Consider the following 19,165-nt stretch of genomic DNA (forward strand, 5'->3'; position numbering starts at 1 on the left):
CTAGTTCAGGTTTACTTTTTCACCTTATGTGGATTAGTAGGGTCTCTGTAATCTTTTCTGATCCAGTAGATGCCTACTTATCCCTGGTGTGCTAGTGGTCCCATAAAGTTCAATGTAAATAACCGGCCCGGTAGAGCGAGTTCTCATTAATGACTCCTAATATAGGTTTGGTTGACTTAATATCAACTTTTCTTTTAACTGTTGCGTTGGATGAACATGGAAAGCCCCCCGTCTCGGACTTCATGGGTTCTGAATCATACTCCCCTGGGACTTTCTGCTGAGTCAGTCTCCACCCAAGGACAGCTGCATAAGATCTTGTGTAATAAGTCAAGGCCGTGAATAATCCTCCAGTCCCAGTGGGCGGTTCCTCCCTTGGGGGGGGCCCCCGGGCATCTTTTCCCGACACTATTGGCACCATCCAAATTGAAATTAGTATGGACCACCTGGGGCAGTTGTGCAGATTGGTCAAATAGGTCCTTGGTCCAAGACTGTGGTCTTCATACATGTGGCTGTACGTGACACACAGGGTCAGAGGATAGGTGGACCTCCAGCTCATAGATGACAGGTACTCTGCAGCATGGGCATTATTTAGCCATTTGCCAGCTGACCTCCTGCCCTGACTGAGCAGTATTATGTATTCTCTGCTGCTAATAACGCCATGAAGTTCAGCTTTCTGATTCAAAGCTCCAAATCCCCAGCTTGGATGAAAGATAAAATGCTGTTTTCCAGGGGCTGCCACAAGAGGGAGCTTGTGAGCTGACTGCATACTGTGTTGTTGTAGATGTATGCAGTAAGCTCTTGAGCTCCCCCTGGTGGTGGCTGTCGGAATTGTATTTTTACCATGTTATTTCTCATGGCAGGAGGGGCTGACGGTATATTCCCTGGGGTCTGGAGATTGGACACTTGATGAAAACACTTGTCCATTTTTTCCCCCTTGCTTTCCTCAAGAACTCTGCTTGCTGTCAGTAAACAGGAAACTCTTGTTTACCTGTCGAAGCTAAAAACCTGTCCTAGCCCCCGTGGGCAGCCAGTCTGCCTCTTACTGACATTTTACCTGCACTGGTACATTGTAGCAGAGGAGATTTGTGGTGAGAGGACTGCCCAGACCGGATACAGCTGTAGCGGGCTGCCCTGGGAGGTGTGGGGTGATTGCTAATATTCACTGACAGCAAGCGCAGATGGCGGCCAATGTGAAGTATAGTGCAGCTGACTCTGTGTGTCGGTCTTGCTGGTGGAGCTCCCATTTGTGTTGTCTGCAGTGCTCCATGGGGAAGCAGGTGACCCTCTCGCCCCGGTCACCCGCCCTCTCTTGGCAGCCGCAGGCGCACAGGGCTGTTTTTGTTTTCTCCACTTTATTTCCACAGTGAATCTGTTCTGTGACTCAGAGCTTTTCAGACATCTGCAGATTTCATCCTGAGAGCTCACAGCTCCCATCATCCACCGTCCCAGGCAGAGCCTGACTCACCCCCAGACTGTGCACTGGCTCCTCATCTACAGAGAACCAGTCCACCAGTACTTCATAATACACCTCAGCTGCTGCAGAACCTCATAACGGGCACCTCAGCCGCTGCAGCACCTCATCCAGATGGCACACAATTCTAGCAGATCCTGTACAGCTGGATAGTGCTGGGGGCTGTGAGGGTCTCGCTGACACGTTCCTTGTTCTCCAGACCTCTGCTTGCTGTCAGTCAGTTGAATGATCCCTGTTCACATCTAGACTTTGACAGTGTGTACAGACTGAACACTGGTCACAGCTGAGGGTCTTACCGTTCTGTCAGGTCCAGCAATGCTCTGTGAGCTCAACATCCCCGGACATAAGACTGATAGATGGTGACGGGCTTGTGCCGAATATGTCGCCTGCTCCTGGAGCGTTCTCCTGCACTATACTTTATTTATCGGTGATAAGCGACAGGCAATATTGACGTTTCGGCCACACTGTGGCCTTGATCACAATGTCGCTGAAAAAAATAAAAAAAATGTACAGTATATACAGTGCATCCCCTTTGGGAAGAGATCTAGTGGTAGGTATGTCCTCTAAGGAATAATAAAGTGTCGTAAACCCCTTCTTTTTTTTGTCCCGTAGATGGGGACATACATATAATGTAGTGCGTAGATACAACTGACGTAGTGAGGGAATGGAGTCCTTGCAGCGTATTGGTATGCGAGATGTTAGAAAAGGGAGAGAATGAGGTGCCGCATACTGGGCAGGTGCATTGTTGGACCCTGTGTCTATATATATATATAGGAACATAGATGGAAGAGTATTATGTATAGTGAATATCAAGTAGACCGATTGATATGGTAAAACAATATAGAAAATATGAAAATCATACATATAAATGATTGAAGATGAATAAATAAAATTTGGATGAATAAATACATGTAAATCATATAAATAATAAGTGGGTATGGGTAAATCCACATAGGTAAATAGATCCGGTAAAACAATATAGAAAATATGGAAATCATACATACAAATGGTTGAAGATGAATAAATAAATACATAAAAAAGTAAGGATGAATAAGTAAATGTAAATGATATAGATAATAAGTGGAGAAGGGTAAATACACATAGGTAGATAGATCCGGTAAAACCATATAGAAAATATGAGAATCATACATACAAATGATTAAAGATGAATAAATCAATAAATATGGATGAATAAATAGATATAAATCATAAGTGGAGATGGGTAGATACACATAGGTAAATGGATCCAATGGAAATAATGGATATGAATCAATAGATAAAAATCAATCGATAAACCAACTAAAAATCACCGTAAAAGTCCAAACTGTAGAGAAAAAATTATAAAAAACGAGAAAGAAAAAAAAGGGGGAAAGGTGGAGAAGGAAACTTATAAAAAGATGGGGGGGGAGTTTAACGATGAAACTTACGATCTCAGGTACGATATGGGTCGAGACTACGTGTGCATAAAATCAATTGATCTAGGAGAAAAAGACCAAAGATTTAGGCCATGTGCACACGTTAAGTATTTTTCGCGTTTTTTTCGCGTTTTTTCGCTATAAAAACGTGATAAAAACGCGAAAAAAACGCTTACATATGCCTCCTATTATTTTAAGTGTATTCCGCATTTTTTGTGCAAATGTAGCCTTTTTTTCCGCGAAAAAATCGCATCGCGGAAAAAAAAGCAACATGTTCATTAAAATGCGGAATTGCAGGGGATTCCGCACACCTAGGGGTCCATTGATCTGCTTACTTCCCGCACGGGGCTGTGCCCACGATGCGGGAAGTAAGCAGATTATGTGCGGTTGGTACCCAGGGTGGAGGAGAGGAGACTCTCCTCCACGCACTGGGCACCATATAAGTGGTCAAAAAATAAGAATTAAAACAAAAAATAGTCCTATACTCACCCTCGATGTCTTCCCGCCTCCACTGCACGCTGTCGCTTCGGTTCCTGTAGCTGATGTACGCTGAAGGACCTTGCCGATGACGTCACTGTCCTGTGATTGGTCGTGAGCGGTCATGTGACCGCTCACGTGACCGTGACGTCACGGAAGGTCCTGTGCGCACAGACCAGCTATAGGAAGAGGAACGGACGCCGGTGAGGAGATGTCTGGGTGAGTATAACCTTTTTTTTTATTTTTTTTAAACATTCTATCTTTTACTATAGATGCTGCATAAGCTGCATCTATAGTAAAAAGTTGGTCACACTTGTCAAACAGTATGTTTGACAAGTGTGACCAACCTGTCAGTCAGTTTTCCAAGCGATGCTACAGATCGCTTGGAAAACTTTAGCATTCTGCAAGCTAATTACGCTTGCAGAATGCTAAAAAAACGCGAAAAAAAACGCAAAAAAAAAAATGCGGATTTCTTGCAGAAAATTTCCGGTTTTCTTCAGGAAATTTCTGCAAGAAATCCGCAACGTGTGCACATACCCTTATGTTAACCAATCCATATCACGATTGAGGCCTTTAGGGTGAAGTGTGTCAAGGGTGTAAATCCAGTATGTTTCCCGCTGTTTCAACAACTGGATATGGTTATCACCCCTCCTTGGTCTTGGGACCTTTTCTATCACCTGATACCTGATTTGGGCCACATTGTGTTTGGCTCCTTGAAATGGTCCGGTAGAGGTAACCATATTTTCTCACATCTGATAGTTGATTTATGACTGGAAATGCAGTCCCTAATGGCCTGAGTTGTTTCGCCCACATATAATAAGCAACAGGGACATTTAATGATGTAGACGACAAAATTGGACTCACAAGTGTAGTAGTCCTTAATAGGATAGGATTTACTTGTTCGTGGATGAATCACCTCGTTACCTTTGATTACGTTAGAGCAACTCATGCAATTTAAACATGGGAATGTACCCGTCCTTTTGTGCCCACTGAGAGTCCTACATGATGTAGACTTACAAGATCCTAGATCAGCCCTAACCACCTTGTCTCTTAGGGTACTGTCACACAGTGCAATTTTGATCGCTACGACGGCACGATTCGTGACGTCGCAGGGTCGTATGATTATCGCTCCAGCGTCGTAGACTGCGGTCACACTGTGCAATCACGGCGCTGGAGCGATGCCGAAGTCCCCGGGTAACCAGGGTAAACATCGGGTTACTAAGCGCAGGGCCGCACTTAGTAACCCGATGTTTACCCTGGTTACCAGCGTAAACGTAAAAAAACCAAACAGTACATACTTACATTCCGGTGTCTGTCCCCCGGCGTTCTGCTTCTCTCCACTGTGTAAGCGCCATAGCCGGAAAGCACAGCGGTGACGTCACCGCTGTGCTCGCTTTCCGGCTGGCAGGCGCTCACAGTGCAGAGAAGCTGAGACGCCGGAGGACAGACACCGGAATGTAAGTATGTACTGTTTGTTTTTTTTACGTTTACGCTGGTAACCAGGGTAAACATCGGGTTACTAAGCGCGGCCCTGCGCTTAGTTACCCGATGTTTACCCTGGTTACAAGCGAACACATCGCTGGATCGCTGTCACACACAACGATCCAGCGATGTCAGCGGGTGATCAAGCGACGAAAGAAAGTTCCATACGATCTGCTACGACGTACGATTCTCAGCAGGGTCCCTGATCGCTGCTGTGTGTCAGACACTGCGATATCGTATGGATATCGCTAGAACGTCACGGATCGTACCGTCGTAGCGATCAAAATTGCACTGTGTGACAGTACCCTTATGTTCTTTGGGCTTCTTGTACACATAAGTGGTGAGTTTTTAAATGATTGGATATTGGGATAAGCTTTGCTTAAGAGGGGCCAGGGTCTCCCGATCAGGTTATGGACCCTAAGCATAGATTGGTGATGATTGTGGACAAATGTCATTCTCGGGGTCTTATAAGTTGTAATTGTGGTAGCGTTAGCCTCGTTGGACGCCCTGCTAGATTCTGCTTCAAGGAGTTGTGATAGGAAATCACGAACTTTGAATTTTTCGGCCATCTTGTGTAGTCTGATCTCTCTAATTGTGGGGTCAGATACGATCCTGGTCACCCTTTTAAATTGAGATCTCGGGAGGCTATTTTTTGTCGCTTTAGGGTGACCGCTACTGTATAGAAAAAGACTATTGCAATCTGTGGGTTTGGTATAGATGTCAGTGCTTAATGTCCCCCTGGTGTCATTGAGGACCTTGGTGTCAAGGAATGTGACTGAATCAGTCTGGTACGATAATGTGAATGTTAGTTCAGGTCTAATGGTGTTGATATAATTGTAGAACTCTAGGAGGCTAGTTTGGTCACCCTGCCGAATGCAAAAGATATCATCAATATATCTGTACCACGTCAGGGCCTGATGTTGGAAAATGGGATTAGGATATATGTACTCTTGTTCAAAGCGGTCCATGTATAAATTTGCATAAGCCGGGGCTACATTAGACCCCATCGCGGTCCCACATGTCTGTATATAGAAGTCGTCTTTAAAAAGAAAGAAGTTTTCCCTCAGGACGAGATTAAGTAGGTCTAGGCATAGTTCTTGAGACCCCCTGTCAATGTTGGCTTCTTGTAAAGTGAGGCGTACTGCTTCTATTCTCTTGTCATGGGCAATAGAGGTATATAAACTGTTCACGTCTAGGGTACACAGAATGCTCTCAGGTGGAACCTGATTGATATCATGTAATTTGTTCAAAAAGTCACCTGTATCTAGAATGATTTTGTTGCATGAGTGTATGGTGTCAGGAGTTTTTCTAGAAAGATTGAAAGGGGGTTGAGGAGGGAGTCGGTAGATGCTACTATTGGACGTCCTGGTGGGTTATAAAGGTCTTTGTGTATTTTGGGGACAATATATAGTACAGGTGTCACAGGGTGGTGGTCAAGTAGATAGGTCTTTGTTTTGCTGTCAATGGTTCTGAGTTCATGGTGTTTGTCCAGAACGGAGTTGATTTTGTTGCGTATGCTCATTTCACCATACCACTCAGTATCCATTATAAATAAAACCATCTACGGGACAAAAAAAGAAGGGGTTTACGATACTTTATTATTCCTAACAGGACATGCCTACCACTATATCTCTTCCCAAAGGGGATGCATGAGTATGACTTGTTGATGCACCAATAGAACGGTATGTCTACCTCTTTCATCTGTTTAGCTCTTATCCTTCCATCTCACTACGATATACAACTTCATCTCTACTTGGCCCCTGATGTTCTTGCACCAATGACACGTGGTTCCTTATCCAACTGTGATCAGTGAATATCCCTACTCATTCGTTTTGATTCTACCTAACATGTTTTTAATTTCTTTGTAAATATGTATACGTCATGTCTTATACCTGGCACTCACTGTATATACTGCAATATACAGGTCCTTCTCAAAAAATTAGCATATAGTGTTAAATTTCATTATTTACCATAATGTAATGATTACAATTAAACTTTCATATATTATAGATTCATTATCCACCAACTGAAATTTGTCAGGTCTTTTATTGTTTTAATACTGATGATTTTGGCCTACAACTCCTGATAACCCAAAAAACCTGTCTCAATAAATTAGCATATTTCAACCGTCCAATCAAATAAAAGTGTTTTTTAATAACAAACAAAAAAACCATCAAATAATAATGTTCAGTTATGCACTCAATACTTGGTCGGGAATCCTTTGGCAGAAATGACTGCTTCAATGCGGCGTGGCATGGAGGCAATCAGCCTGTGACACTGCTGAGATGTTATGGAGGCCCAGGATGCTTCAATAGCGGCCTTAAGCTCATCCAGAGTGTTGGGTCTTGCGTCTCTCAACTTTCTCTTCACAATATCCCACAGATTCTCTATGGGGTTCAGGTCAGGAGAGTTGGCAGGCCAATTGAGCACAGTAATACCATGGTCAGTAAACCATTTACCAGTGGTTTTGGCACTGTGAGCAGGTGCCAGGAAGCATGAAGTGCTCCAAAATCTCCTGATAGCTAGCTGCATTGACCCTGCCCTTGATGAAACACAGTGGACCAACACCAGCAGCTGACATGGCACCCCACACCATCACTGACTGGGTACTTGAAACTGGACTTCAGGCATTTTGGCATTTCCTTCTCCCCAGTCTTCCTCCAGACTCTGGCACCTTGATTTCCGAATGACATGCAAAATTTGCTTTCATCAGAAAAAAGTACTTGGGACCACTTAGCAACAGTCCAGTGCTGCTTCTCTGTAGCCCAGGTCAGGCGCTTCTGCCGCTGTTTATGGTTCAAAAGTGGCTTTACCTGGGGAATGCGGCACCTGTAGCCCATTTCCTGCACAAGCCTGTGCACGGTGGCTCTGGATGTTTCCACACCAGACTCAGTCCACTGCTTCCTCAGGTTCCCCAAGGTCTGGAATCGGTCCTTCTCCACAATCTTCCTCAGGGTCCGGTCACCTCTTCTCGTTGTACAGCGTTTTCTGCCACATTGTTTCCTTCCAACAGACTTACCATTGAGGTGCCTTGATACAGCACTCTGGGAACAGCCTATTTGTTGAGAAATTTCTTTCTGGGTCTTACCCTCTTGCTTGAGGGTGTCAATGATGGCCTTCTTGACATCTGTCAGGTCGCTAGTCTTACCCATGATGGGGGTTTTGAGTAATGAACCAGGCAGGGAGTTTTTAAAAGCCTCAGGTATCTTTTGCATGTGTTTAGAGTTAATTAGTTGATTCAGAAGATTAGGGTAATAGGTCGTTTAGAGAACCTTTTCTTGATATGCTAATTTATTGAGACAGGTTTTTTGGGTTATCAGGAGTTGTAGGCCAAAATCATCAGTATTAAAACAATAAAAGACCTGACAAATTTCAGTTGGTGGATAATGAATCTATAATATATGAAAGTTTAATTGTAATCATTACATTATGGTAAATAATGAAATTTAACACTATATGCTAATTTTTTGAGAAGGACCTGTATATAATTTTTTCTTTTTTTTTTTTTTCTTTTTTTTTTCAGCAACATTGTGATCAAGGCCACAGTGTGGCCGAAACGTCAATATTGCCTGTCGCTTATCGCCTATAAATAAAATATTCACTTGAAGCAAATCTCCTGGTATGAGTGCAGGTGTTATAGACTTTACTTTTGTATGGGATCATTGATTCCGTTCACTAGCACCGTACATCCAAGCATAAGTCGTGTCCTAGCCATTTGTTTCTTCTGCTCCTGCACTATACAACTGTAACAAACCCGCAGCTAGAAGCAGTACGAGGCTGCGGAGATCTGGGCAAATGTATGAAATGGGCTGAAACTTGCAGTAATAACCAAGCTGCTTTTCTGGAGTAGTCCTGACGAAGATGAGACTTTCCAGTGAAGCTGACTGGCTCCCTCGCAGAGTTGGGGGGAGTCCGACAAGTGGGAGGTCCTGCATTAGTCAGGCCGGAAAGTTACTGCAGGTCCTACTGACTTTAGTGTTACAGAATGAGGAGCGTCCCTTTAAGAGAGGCAGCGCGTGATGCCTCACCCCGCTCGTAATAGACCTGCACAAGGTCACACGGATGTCAGGGCACAACATGACAGCCACTTCCCCAAATCTCGCCTGTCACTTCTGCATTTCTATCTTATCTATTAGCTCCGAGCCAAATTGGGGGCCCCTGCCTCGCCTATGCTGCCGGCCATATACATAGGGGGTCCGAGGCCAAGAACCATAAAGTGTCAGCGAGGAGCCGTTGTAACCGGCGGATTTATACCCTGAGATCGCACAGTGTCATCAGTCACTGTATAATAGCGGTATAATAAAGCACCTGTGATTTATAGGAGACGAGCGACACTTATAATGTGCAGTCACACGCTATAACCTAGGTAATGAGAGGGCGTGACGAGCCATATAACAGGTGATGATATAACACAAGTGGTAATAATAGAACAAGAAAGGTAATGTGATAGCATTGTGCGCTACCTACAAGTGCTGCTCACTAAATTGGAATATTACGTTTTTCAATACAAATATGAAACTCGTATATTTATATAGTCATAATAAACAAGTGATCTATTTCAAGTGTTTATTTCTGTTAATGTTGATGATTATGGCTTACAGCCAATGAAAACCCAAAAGTCATTATCTCAGAAAATTAGAATAATTAACAAAAAACACCTGCAAAGGCTTCCTAAGCGTTTAAAATGGTCCCTTAGTCTGTTTCAATAGGCTTCACAATCATGGAGAAGACTGCTGACTTCACAGATGTCCAGAAGGCAGTCACTGACACACTCCACAAGGAGGGCAAGCCACAAAAGGTCACTGCTAAAGAAGCTGGCTGTTCAGAGTGCTGTATCCATGCATATTAATGGAAAGTTGAGTGGAAGGAAAAAGTGTGGTAGAAAAAGGTGCACAAGCAACTGGGATAACCGCAGCCTTGAAAGGATTAAGATAAGGCCATTCAAAAATTGGGAAAGATTCACAAGGAGTGGTCTGCTGCTGGAGTCATTGCTTCAAGAGCCACAACACACAGACGTATCCAGGACATGGGCTACAAGTGTCACATTCCTTGTGTCAAGCCACTCATGACCAATAGACAATGCCAGAAGCGTCAGATGAAAGTAAATTTTGCATTTCATTTGGAAATCAAGGTCCCAGAGTCTGGAGGAAGAGTGGAGAGGCCCCAATCCAAGCTGCATGAGGTCTAGTGTGAAGTTTCCACAATCAGTGATGGTTTGGGGAGCCATGTCATCTGCTGGTGTAGGTCCACTGTGTTTTATCAAGGCCAAAGTCAGTGCAGCCGTCTACCAGGAAATTTTAGAGCACTTTATGCTTCCCTCTGCCGACATGCTTTATGGAGATGGAAATTTCATCTCCAGCAGGGGAACGAATACCTGGTTTAAAAACAACAGTATCACTGTGCTTGATTGGCCAGCAAACTCGCCAAACCTTTACCCCATAGAGAACCTATGGGGTACTGCCAAGAGGAAGATGAGAGACACCAGACCCAACAATCCAGACGAACTGAAGGCTGCTATCAAAGCAACCTGGGCTTCCATAACACCTCAGCAGTGCCACAGGCTGATCGCCCCTATGCCACGCTGCATTGATGCAGTAATTGATGCAAAAGGAGCCTCGACCAAGTATTGAGCGAATTTACTGAACATACATCTCAGTAGGCCAACATTTCGGATTTTAAAATCATTTTTCAAGCTGGTGTTATAAAGTATTCTATTTAGTGAGATAATGACTTTTGGGTTTTCATTGGCTGTAAGCCATAATCACCAACATTAACAGAAATAAACACATGAAATAGATCACTCTGTATGTAATGACAATATAATATGAGTTTCACTTTTTGTATTGAAGAACTGAAATAAATTAACTTTTTGATGATTTTCTAATTTAGTGAGAAGCGCCTGTATGTGATGGCATTGTACACTACCTATGTTCTGTTACTACCTAGGTAATGTACAATGCTGTCCTATATATAATAGGTGATACAGGGGCCCTGAAATTGGATCTCTGTAGACTTGTCCTGTATGGAGCGCAGCCCGCACATTGCAGAAATGACCCATCAGTTTTTTTGAGCAGAGTTCATTAACATGGTTAACGGGTGAGGTGGGATGTTACAACATGGGTAATGCATGATAATGTAATATATCGGGGCTAAATAACTTAATATAGCACCAACACCTACATATTACACAGCACTTTACATATCAGATGTCGTTATATGTGGGGACCCCCCCATCCCCCTCTGACATCAGACTAGCACACAGATGAGGATTTTGCACTCGTGACTGATGACATCACACCGTTCTCTTCCCTACAGGATGACGTCATGATGCCACAGAGAGTGCGGCTCCAGTATGAGGCAGCGCAGTGCAGACCACAGTGTGTGAGTATTGGTGGTCCTGGGTCTGATGTGTGGGGGCAGCGCTCATTTCTAGGCCTCGCAGGAGGATGTCACAATCCAGACAGGTGAAGCACAGGCGGCGCCTCCTATTGGCCTCACTAAGTGCAAATACTTGAGCACATTCCTGACCGAGCAGAGGTGATCGGCCTGTACTGACGTCACCCACAGAGCGATCACCCTCCGCAGTGACAGAATGTCAGTCACATCCACATCACTGTCCACACACATCTTCCACAATGCAACCTCTAGGATCTCCAAGCCTGAGGCTTCAATACAGAGACCTGGTATGGAGACCTTGTAAATGAGGATGTGGATCCAAGCCTGAGACTGCACTACTGAGACCTGGCATGGAAACCTTGTAAATGAGGATGTGGATCCAAGTTAGTATCTTCTAGGCTGACATGATCCTGGGAGATTTTGACGGCACAAAGCTGCTGCCACTGGTGTGCACCTGACCAGTCGGGAGACATGCAGTCATCATGCATCAGCCTCAGGCCTCTAACTTTTTAAGCAGTTAACCCCTTAAAGACCGCCGATACGCCTTTTAACGGCTGCAGTTAAGGGTACTTATTCCTCAGCGCCGCTTTTTAAGGGCGCTGAGAAATAAGTGGATAGAGCCCCCCAGCATCGGAAATTCTCCAGGGTCATGGCTACCGGGGTAGCTGAGACCCCAGAGAACATGATTCGGGTCGGTTTTTACCATCCCCATTGTTGCGATCGCAGTTATTCCGATGCTGATTTCCCATTTGATTTCTCCTCTGATGTGATCGCACATCAGAGAACAGAGAAATGGTGTTCCCCGATTTTCCCCCCCTACCCCCGGTACCTCTCGTGTCCCTAGACCCTCCTGCATCCCCCGGTGATGTCCCCTGGCTGGCGTCGACGTCTTCCAGGAAGAAAATGGCTGCGCAGTGCGCTTGCCGAGATCGGCCGGCTGGCACTAATAGGAAATTTTTCCTATTGGTTCATTTTGATCACTGTGATAGACCCATAGACCCTATCACAGTGATCAAAAAAAAAAAAAAAAAGGAAATCAACCCCCCCTTCCTTTATTACCCACTTAGTTAGGTAAAAATAATAAAATACTTTCTTTTCTTTCGGTTAGGGTTAGGGTTGGGCTAGGGTTAGGGTTGGGGCTAGAGCTAGGGTTGTGGTCAGGGTTATGATTAGGGTTAGGGGTGTCTTGGGATTAGGGTTGGAGTTAGAATTGGGGGATTTTGTTTAGGTACATCGGGAGGTCTCCAAACGTGACATGGCGTCCATCATTGATTCCAGCCAATTTTGCATTCACGTCAAACGCTGCTCCTTCCCTTCTGAGCCCTGCCATGCGCCCAAACAGTGGTTTTCCCCCACATATGAGGTATCGTTATACTCAGGAGAAATTGCACAACGAATATTGTGGTCCATTTTCTCGTGATACCCTTGTGAAAATTGAAAAAAATATATATATATGGTTCCGAAGTAAATTTTTTGTGAAAAATGTTCATTTTTTTCCTTCCACATTGTTTTAGTTCTCGTGAAGCACCTGAAGGGTTAATACACTTCTTGAAAGTAATTTTGCGCACCTTGAGGGGTGCAGTTTTTAACCCCTTCATGACCTTGGGATTTTCCGTTTTTCTGTGTTTGTTTTTCGCTCCCCTCCTTCCCAGAGCCATAACATTTTTTTTTCTGTCAATTTGGCCATGTGAGGGCTTATTTTTTGCGGGATGAGTTGTACTTTTGAATTACCTCATTGGTTTTACCATGTCGTGTAGTAGAAAACGGAGAAAAAAATTCCAAGTGCGGTGAAATTGCAAAAAAAGTGCAATCCCACACTTGTTTTTTGTTTGGCTTTTTTGCTAGGTTCACTAAATACTAAAACTGACCTGCCATTATGATTCTCCGGATCATTACGAGTTCATGGACAGTAAACATGTCTAGGTTACGTTTTATCTAAGTGGTGAAAAAAAATTCTAAACTTTGCTAAAAAAAAATAAATTGCGCCATGTTCCGATAATCGTAGTGTCTCCATTTTTCATGATCTGGGGTCGGTTGAGGGCTTATTTTTGCGTGTCGAGCTGGCGTTTTTAATGATACCATTTCGGTGCAGGTACGTTCTTTTGATCGCCCGTTATTGCATTTTAATGCAATGTCGCGGCGACCAAAAAAAACTTAATTCTGGCATTTCGAATTTTTTTCTCGCTGCGCCGTTTAGCGATCAGGTTAATGCTTTTTTTTTATTGATAGATTGGGCAATTCTGAACGCGGCGATACCAAATATGTGTAGGTTTGATTTTTTTTATTTTTTTTATTGATTTACTTTGAATGGGGCGAAAGGGGGGTGATTTAAACTTTTATATTTTTTATTTTTTTTTTCACTTTTTTTTACTGCTATGCAGCAGAAATGCAGGTGTGCTGTGAGCGCCGACCACAGGGTGGCGCTCACAGCTAGCGGCGATCAGTAACCATAGAGGTCTCAAGGACCTCTGTGGTTACTATTCAGAAGCATCGCTGACCCCCGATCATGTGACGGGGGTCAGCGATGCACTCATTTCCGGCCGCCCGGCCGGAAGCGCCGGTTAAATGCCGCTGTCTGCGTTTGACAGCGGCATTTAACTAGTTAATAGCGGCGGGTGAATCGCGATTTCACCTGCCGCTATTGCGGGCACATGGCAGCTGTTCAAAACAGCTGACGTGTCCCGGCTTTGATGCGGGCTCACCGCCGGGGCCAACATCAAAGCGGGGGATCTGGCCTCGGATGTACTATTCCGTCCGAGGTCAGAAAAGGGTTAAAATGGTTTCACCTTTGGGTATTTTCTGTTATATTGAACCCCCCCAACTCACTTCAAATGTGAGGTGGTCTCTAAAAAAAAAAAAAAGGTTTTGTAAATTTTGTTGGAAAAACGAGAAGTTGCCGGTGAACTTTTAACCCCTATAACATCCTACTAAAAAATAAATTTTCCAAAATTGTGCTGATGTAATGTAGACATGTGGAAAATGTTAATGAACTATTTTGTGCGATATGACTCCCTAATTTAAGGGTACAAAAATTAAAAGTTTGAAAATTGCAAAATTTGCCAAATTTCCATTTTTTTTTCCATAAATAAACGCAAGTTATATCGAAGAAATTTTACCGCTAACATGAAGTACAATATGTCACGAAAAAGCAAAAGTGACAGCGGTCAGATTGTAAAAATTGGCCTGGTCATTAAGTACCAAATTGGCCCTGTCACTAAGGGGTTAAATGTCAAGCTACAAGTCAGATATTCAAGAACAGTTTTCCGGCGCCAGTTCAGCCACATTGGTTTTGCCACACACTGAGCACTGGTCATGTTGTGGCTCCTTACGTGATGGCACATGGGGGCGCTGCGTGATGTGATACTTCATATATGCCTCAGAGGTGAGGACATGGCTGGAAATTATATACTTGGCACGGTGGCATAAAATGCCAGCGGGCATGGTCTCTATATTGGGCAGCTCCAGTCAGATTTCTGGTGCATGGCTGGGGGCAAGTTGAACTGGTACAGCAGGGGTTAAAGGAGGCAGCTGTAATTAAAGGAGGCAGCTGTAATTGGCTTGCTGTGCCTTGTGAGCAATGCGGTTAGGTGGGTTCTTGGAGGAGCCGGCATTTCTGCACATTGCTGCCATTGTTCCCCGTGTGGACACCAATCATTCCCACCTAGTCTGCTTTGTCTGACCGCTGGTCACTGTGGGATTAGATTTGTATCGTCCTCCCTTCCCCATCAAAGATCAGACACAAGGGGCGCATTGGTCTTTGCGGCTGGACCAACAGCTGGGTTCGAGAAGTTCTGCTACTTTTTGTTGTGCTCGCTCTCTTGCTTGCTCTCACGCTATCTTTCTTGCTCTCGCGCGCTGCCTACGCCCCTGCCTCGCTCCTCTCTTCGTCTTGCGCTGCCTATGCCCCTGCCACGCTCCTCTCTTCGTCTTGTGCTGCCTACACCCCTGCCGCGCTCCTCTCTTCGTCTTGCGCTGCTGACGCCCCTGCTGCGCTCCTCTCGTCTTGCACTGCCGACGCCCCGCCACGCTCCTCTCTTCGTCTTGTGCTGCCTACGCCCCTGCCGCGCTCCTCTCTTCGTCTTGCGCTGCTGACGCCCCTGCTGCGCTCCTCTCGTCTTGCACTGCCGACGCCCCGCCACGCTCCTCTCTTCGTCTTGTGCTGCCTACGCCCCTGCCGCGCTCCTCTCTTCGTCTTGCGCTGCCGACGCCCTTGCCGCGCTCCTCTCGTGTTGCACTGCCGACACCCCTGCCACGCTCCTCTCTGTCTTGCGCTGCCGACTCCCCTGCCGCGCTCCTCTCTTCGTCTTGCGCTGCCGACGCCCCTGCCTCGCTCTTCTCTTCGTCTTGTGCTGCCTACGCCCCTGCCGCGCTCCTCTCTTCGTCTTGCGCTGCCGACGCCCTTGCCGCGCTCCTCTCGTTTTGCACTGCCGACACCCCTGCCACACTCCTCTCTTCGTCTTGCGCTGACGACGCCCCTGCCGCGCTCCTCTCTTCGTCTTGCGCTGCCTACGCCCCTGCCACGCTCCTGTCTTGCGCCGCCGACGCCCCTGCCGCACTCCTCTCGTCTTGCACTGCCGACACCCCTGCCGCACTCCTCTCGTGTTGCACTGAGGACGTCCCTGCCGCGCTCTTCGTCTTGCGCTGCCGGTGCCACTACTGCACTGTCTCGTACTGCGTCCACCACCGCTCTTCAACTTGCTCTGTGATGCACTTTCTCTTAATTTTTTCTCAGTTTCTCTCTGGCGTGTTGTTTCTTGTACTCTTTGGTGCTTGCTCTCTTCTTTACCTTGTCTCTTCCTATCCTTTACATTATGCTCTCTTATTGCTTTCTCTACTGTCTTTTGCCCTTTATCTGCTGCCCGCTCCATTTCTCTTTCCTGCGTGCTCTGTATCCCTCCGTGTACCCTGGTACGGTGGGGTCCCTCATCCTCCGGTGTTTCCTCTGTACGGAGGGCCCTCTTGTCATGGCCCTGACCACTTCACAATTCCGTTTGGATACAGCACAAATGTTAATTTGCTGCTCAGCCACAATTGTGTCCTCTAATTACACTGTAGGAATCTTGGCAAGTGGGAAACCTGTGCGTGGGAATCGGCCCCTAATTGGGATTACTACATTTTTAACCCTTCAGCGGAGGCGCCATCATTGGACCGAGATTTCTGCGTTCTTCTGCGGTTGCTGCACTTATCTAATGGATGTACTGCACATGGGATTAAGCACAGTAATCCTATCAAAGAGGTTGTGCAGCAGTTGATAAGCCACCACAGCTGCTGCAGAATCACTTGGCACGGTAGATTTCTGTGTCTACCCATTCACATTGATCAGACAGAATGAGTTGATTCTGAATGCAGAAAGGTTGCAGAATTGAACAGGGAGAGCGGGTTATATCCTCCTCATGGAACAGACATTACTAATCGCCCCTGTACAGATAGTAAATTATAGCCTTCCTTGTATGGCCAGTCCCACCTCTGAGATTACAAATCGTTTATCCCATCCATGTCTCAGATCCATCCAGACATGACCAATCCATTGTTTCCCTACTAAACAGACATGATCAATCGATCATGTACAAAGAGTGCACCCCCAGTCCGCAGGGGTGGCTTTCAGAAATAAAATATTAATAGACCCAATATCATTAAATGTTAGTACTACTTGTGGGCGCCATTTTGTACCCTGTCCGGAGAACCCCTTTAAATACGGTAGTTTGTTTGCTCCAGTGATCATTGGCTACATGTGATGCCGATGGAGCTCAGTGGCATCCATGACATATCGGTCCATGAAGGCATAAGCTCCAACTCAATGACTCTTTTGTGCATGGTCATTCAGTGTCTGAAGCTGCCCCACCCATCAGACTCTTTGCTGTTAAAGGGGTTGTCCAGGATGAGAAAAACATGGCTTCTTGTCCATCCATTAATGGGGTTGAATAATTATGGACAAGCCCTTTCAGAAGGTAATGTATGCTGAGTGACTGGGATGCTCACAGAAAAGAGCGACATTCTAGAGGTTTTTGGGGGAAGCTTTGCACCTTCTTATAGTAAAATGTAATGGGGGTACTTCTCCTTTAAGGCGGATGAGTTTTTTTTTGTACATAGCAGTGATGGTATGTGTGTAATTACCGTTGTAAAACACGCAGCCGTCATGTAATGAAGTATGTGTGGTATGTGACACGTGAGGACATAACCTTCTGCCAATCTACACCGCCGGGCCTGAGGCTGCACTACCGAGAGTTCGTGGTGACATTAGGCCTCCTGGTTCTGTCTGGTGCAGTGATGGTACCGGCACTGTGAGTGGATCGATGACATCACTGTTAGGACTCGGGTGTTGTCATCAGGATGACGTCATCAGGACCTCTCAGTAGTGCATCCTCGGGCTTCAGGCCTCTATTTTCAATCCATTATATCTCGGCCTAGAAATTGGATATTAAAATGGTTTTCATGCCTTTAATCCTTGTTGGCCGCTCCAATTATTTTTGTGCCCTCTCCCTGTTTGAGGACCCCAAAGTGATGAGTAACGTCTTGCCCAGGCCTGTTCAGATGAGGATGACTTTTCACGGGCAAGATGATCCTCCGTACACTCGAAGATGTAAGAATAGCAGCCGGCATGTTTTTCTTGTCGTGGGTCCAGCTTTTGGCTCATCTTCGGGCTGACAGGAAAGGTGTTGCGGTTACGCCTTTTGCTACATCCCTCTACGAGATCAGTCACTGCCCTTCTTCTGTTTACATTCTGCTACAACCAAAATATGTCCCCGTGTCTCCGCTTCCTTTCCCGCCGCTTCCAGGGGAAGTCATTCTCTCCCGGGATCAAAGCGTGTCCAGCCGACCCGGCCTTGTCCTGTAACGCTGGCACGCTCCTGCAGCAAGGCTCAGTCCCAGCCTACTACTCCCATCCTGCGAGTGGGAAATGATTCTCTGGTGGCTTTTTTTTTTATTAACTCTGGTTAAATTGTGTGTACTGGAAGCAGGAAAAGGAGCAAGCGGAAGAGCTGAGTGACTGTCAAGGGCCAACTGTGATGTCTAGACAGGGTAATTTCCAAAATGTCGGGTCTTGTGAGGAGTTCCAGGTATACGGCAGGTGTTGCGGGGAGTTCCTGGTATACGGCAGGTGTTGCGGGGAGTTCCTGGTATACGGCAGGTGTTGCAGGGTGTTCCTGGTATATAGCAGCTCTTGAGGCGTCTTCCCAGTATATTACAAGTCTTGGGTGGCCGTAGTATGTGGCAGGTCTTGTGCGGTGTCTTGGCATATGTCACGCCTTGTGGCATCTTCCCAGTATGCTAGGGTTCTTGTGGGATGTCCTGGTTTACGACGCGTCCTGCTGGGTGTCCCCACTGTATGACATGTTTTGTGGTGTCTTCCCAGTATGCGACAGGTCTTGTGGAAGTTCCCGTTATACGGCGAGCCCTGTGGGGTGTCCACAGTATACGGCAAATCTGGCGGGGTGTACCCAGTAGACATCGGGTCTTGTTAGGTGTTCTAAGTATACGGCAGGTCTTATAGCATCTTTTCAGGAAGTGACTGGTCTTGTGGGATTTCCGGTATACGGGTCCTGTGGAGTGTCCCCGATGTACGGTGGGTATTGTGACGTCTTTCCTGTATACGACTGGTCTTCTGGAGGGTTCTTATATACGGTTGGTCATGTGGCATCTTCCTGATGTACAGCGAGTCTTGTCTCCTTCCCACTATGTGGCAGGTCTGGTGGTGGTGGTGGGGGGGTTTATGGTATACAGCAGATCTGGTGGGGTGTTCTCTGTATATCACAGGTCTTGTGGAGTGTTCTTAGTATATGGCTGGTCTTGTGGGGTCTCCAGGTATGCGGTGCATTGTGTGGCGTCTTCCTGGTATATGGTATATGATGTCTTCTTCCCACTATGCAGTAGGTCTTGTCTTGTTCTGTTATATGGCAATTCTTGTGGGCTGTTCCTGGTGTAC

At 45.9% G+C, this 19,165-nt stretch overlaps 1 protein-coding gene across 4 annotated transcripts in view; it reads left to right on the forward strand.

The window, feature by feature from the left end:
• Positions 1-19,165, forward strand: part of QTGAL (queuosine-tRNA galactosyltransferase) — a 190,225-nt gene that overhangs the window by 42,226 nt on the left and 128,834 nt on the right. For 3 of the 4 annotated variants that reach the window (XM_077253589.1, XM_077253591.1, XM_077253592.1), the window contains one exon: positions 11,161-11,226. The exons of the other annotated variant lie outside the window; for it this stretch is intronic. In XM_077253589.1, coding sequence (XP_077109704.1) covers positions 11,161-11,226 — 66 coding nt within the window. The remainder of the gene's footprint in view (positions 1-11,160; positions 11,227-19,165) is intronic. 4 annotated transcript variants of the gene reach the window in all.

The sequence above is a fragment of the Ranitomeya variabilis genome, chromosome 4, assembly GCF_051348905.1.
Source record: "Ranitomeya variabilis isolate aRanVar5 chromosome 4, aRanVar5.hap1, whole genome shotgun sequence".
Classification (NCBI taxonomy): Eukaryota; Metazoa; Chordata; class Amphibia; order Anura; family Dendrobatidae; genus Ranitomeya; species Ranitomeya variabilis.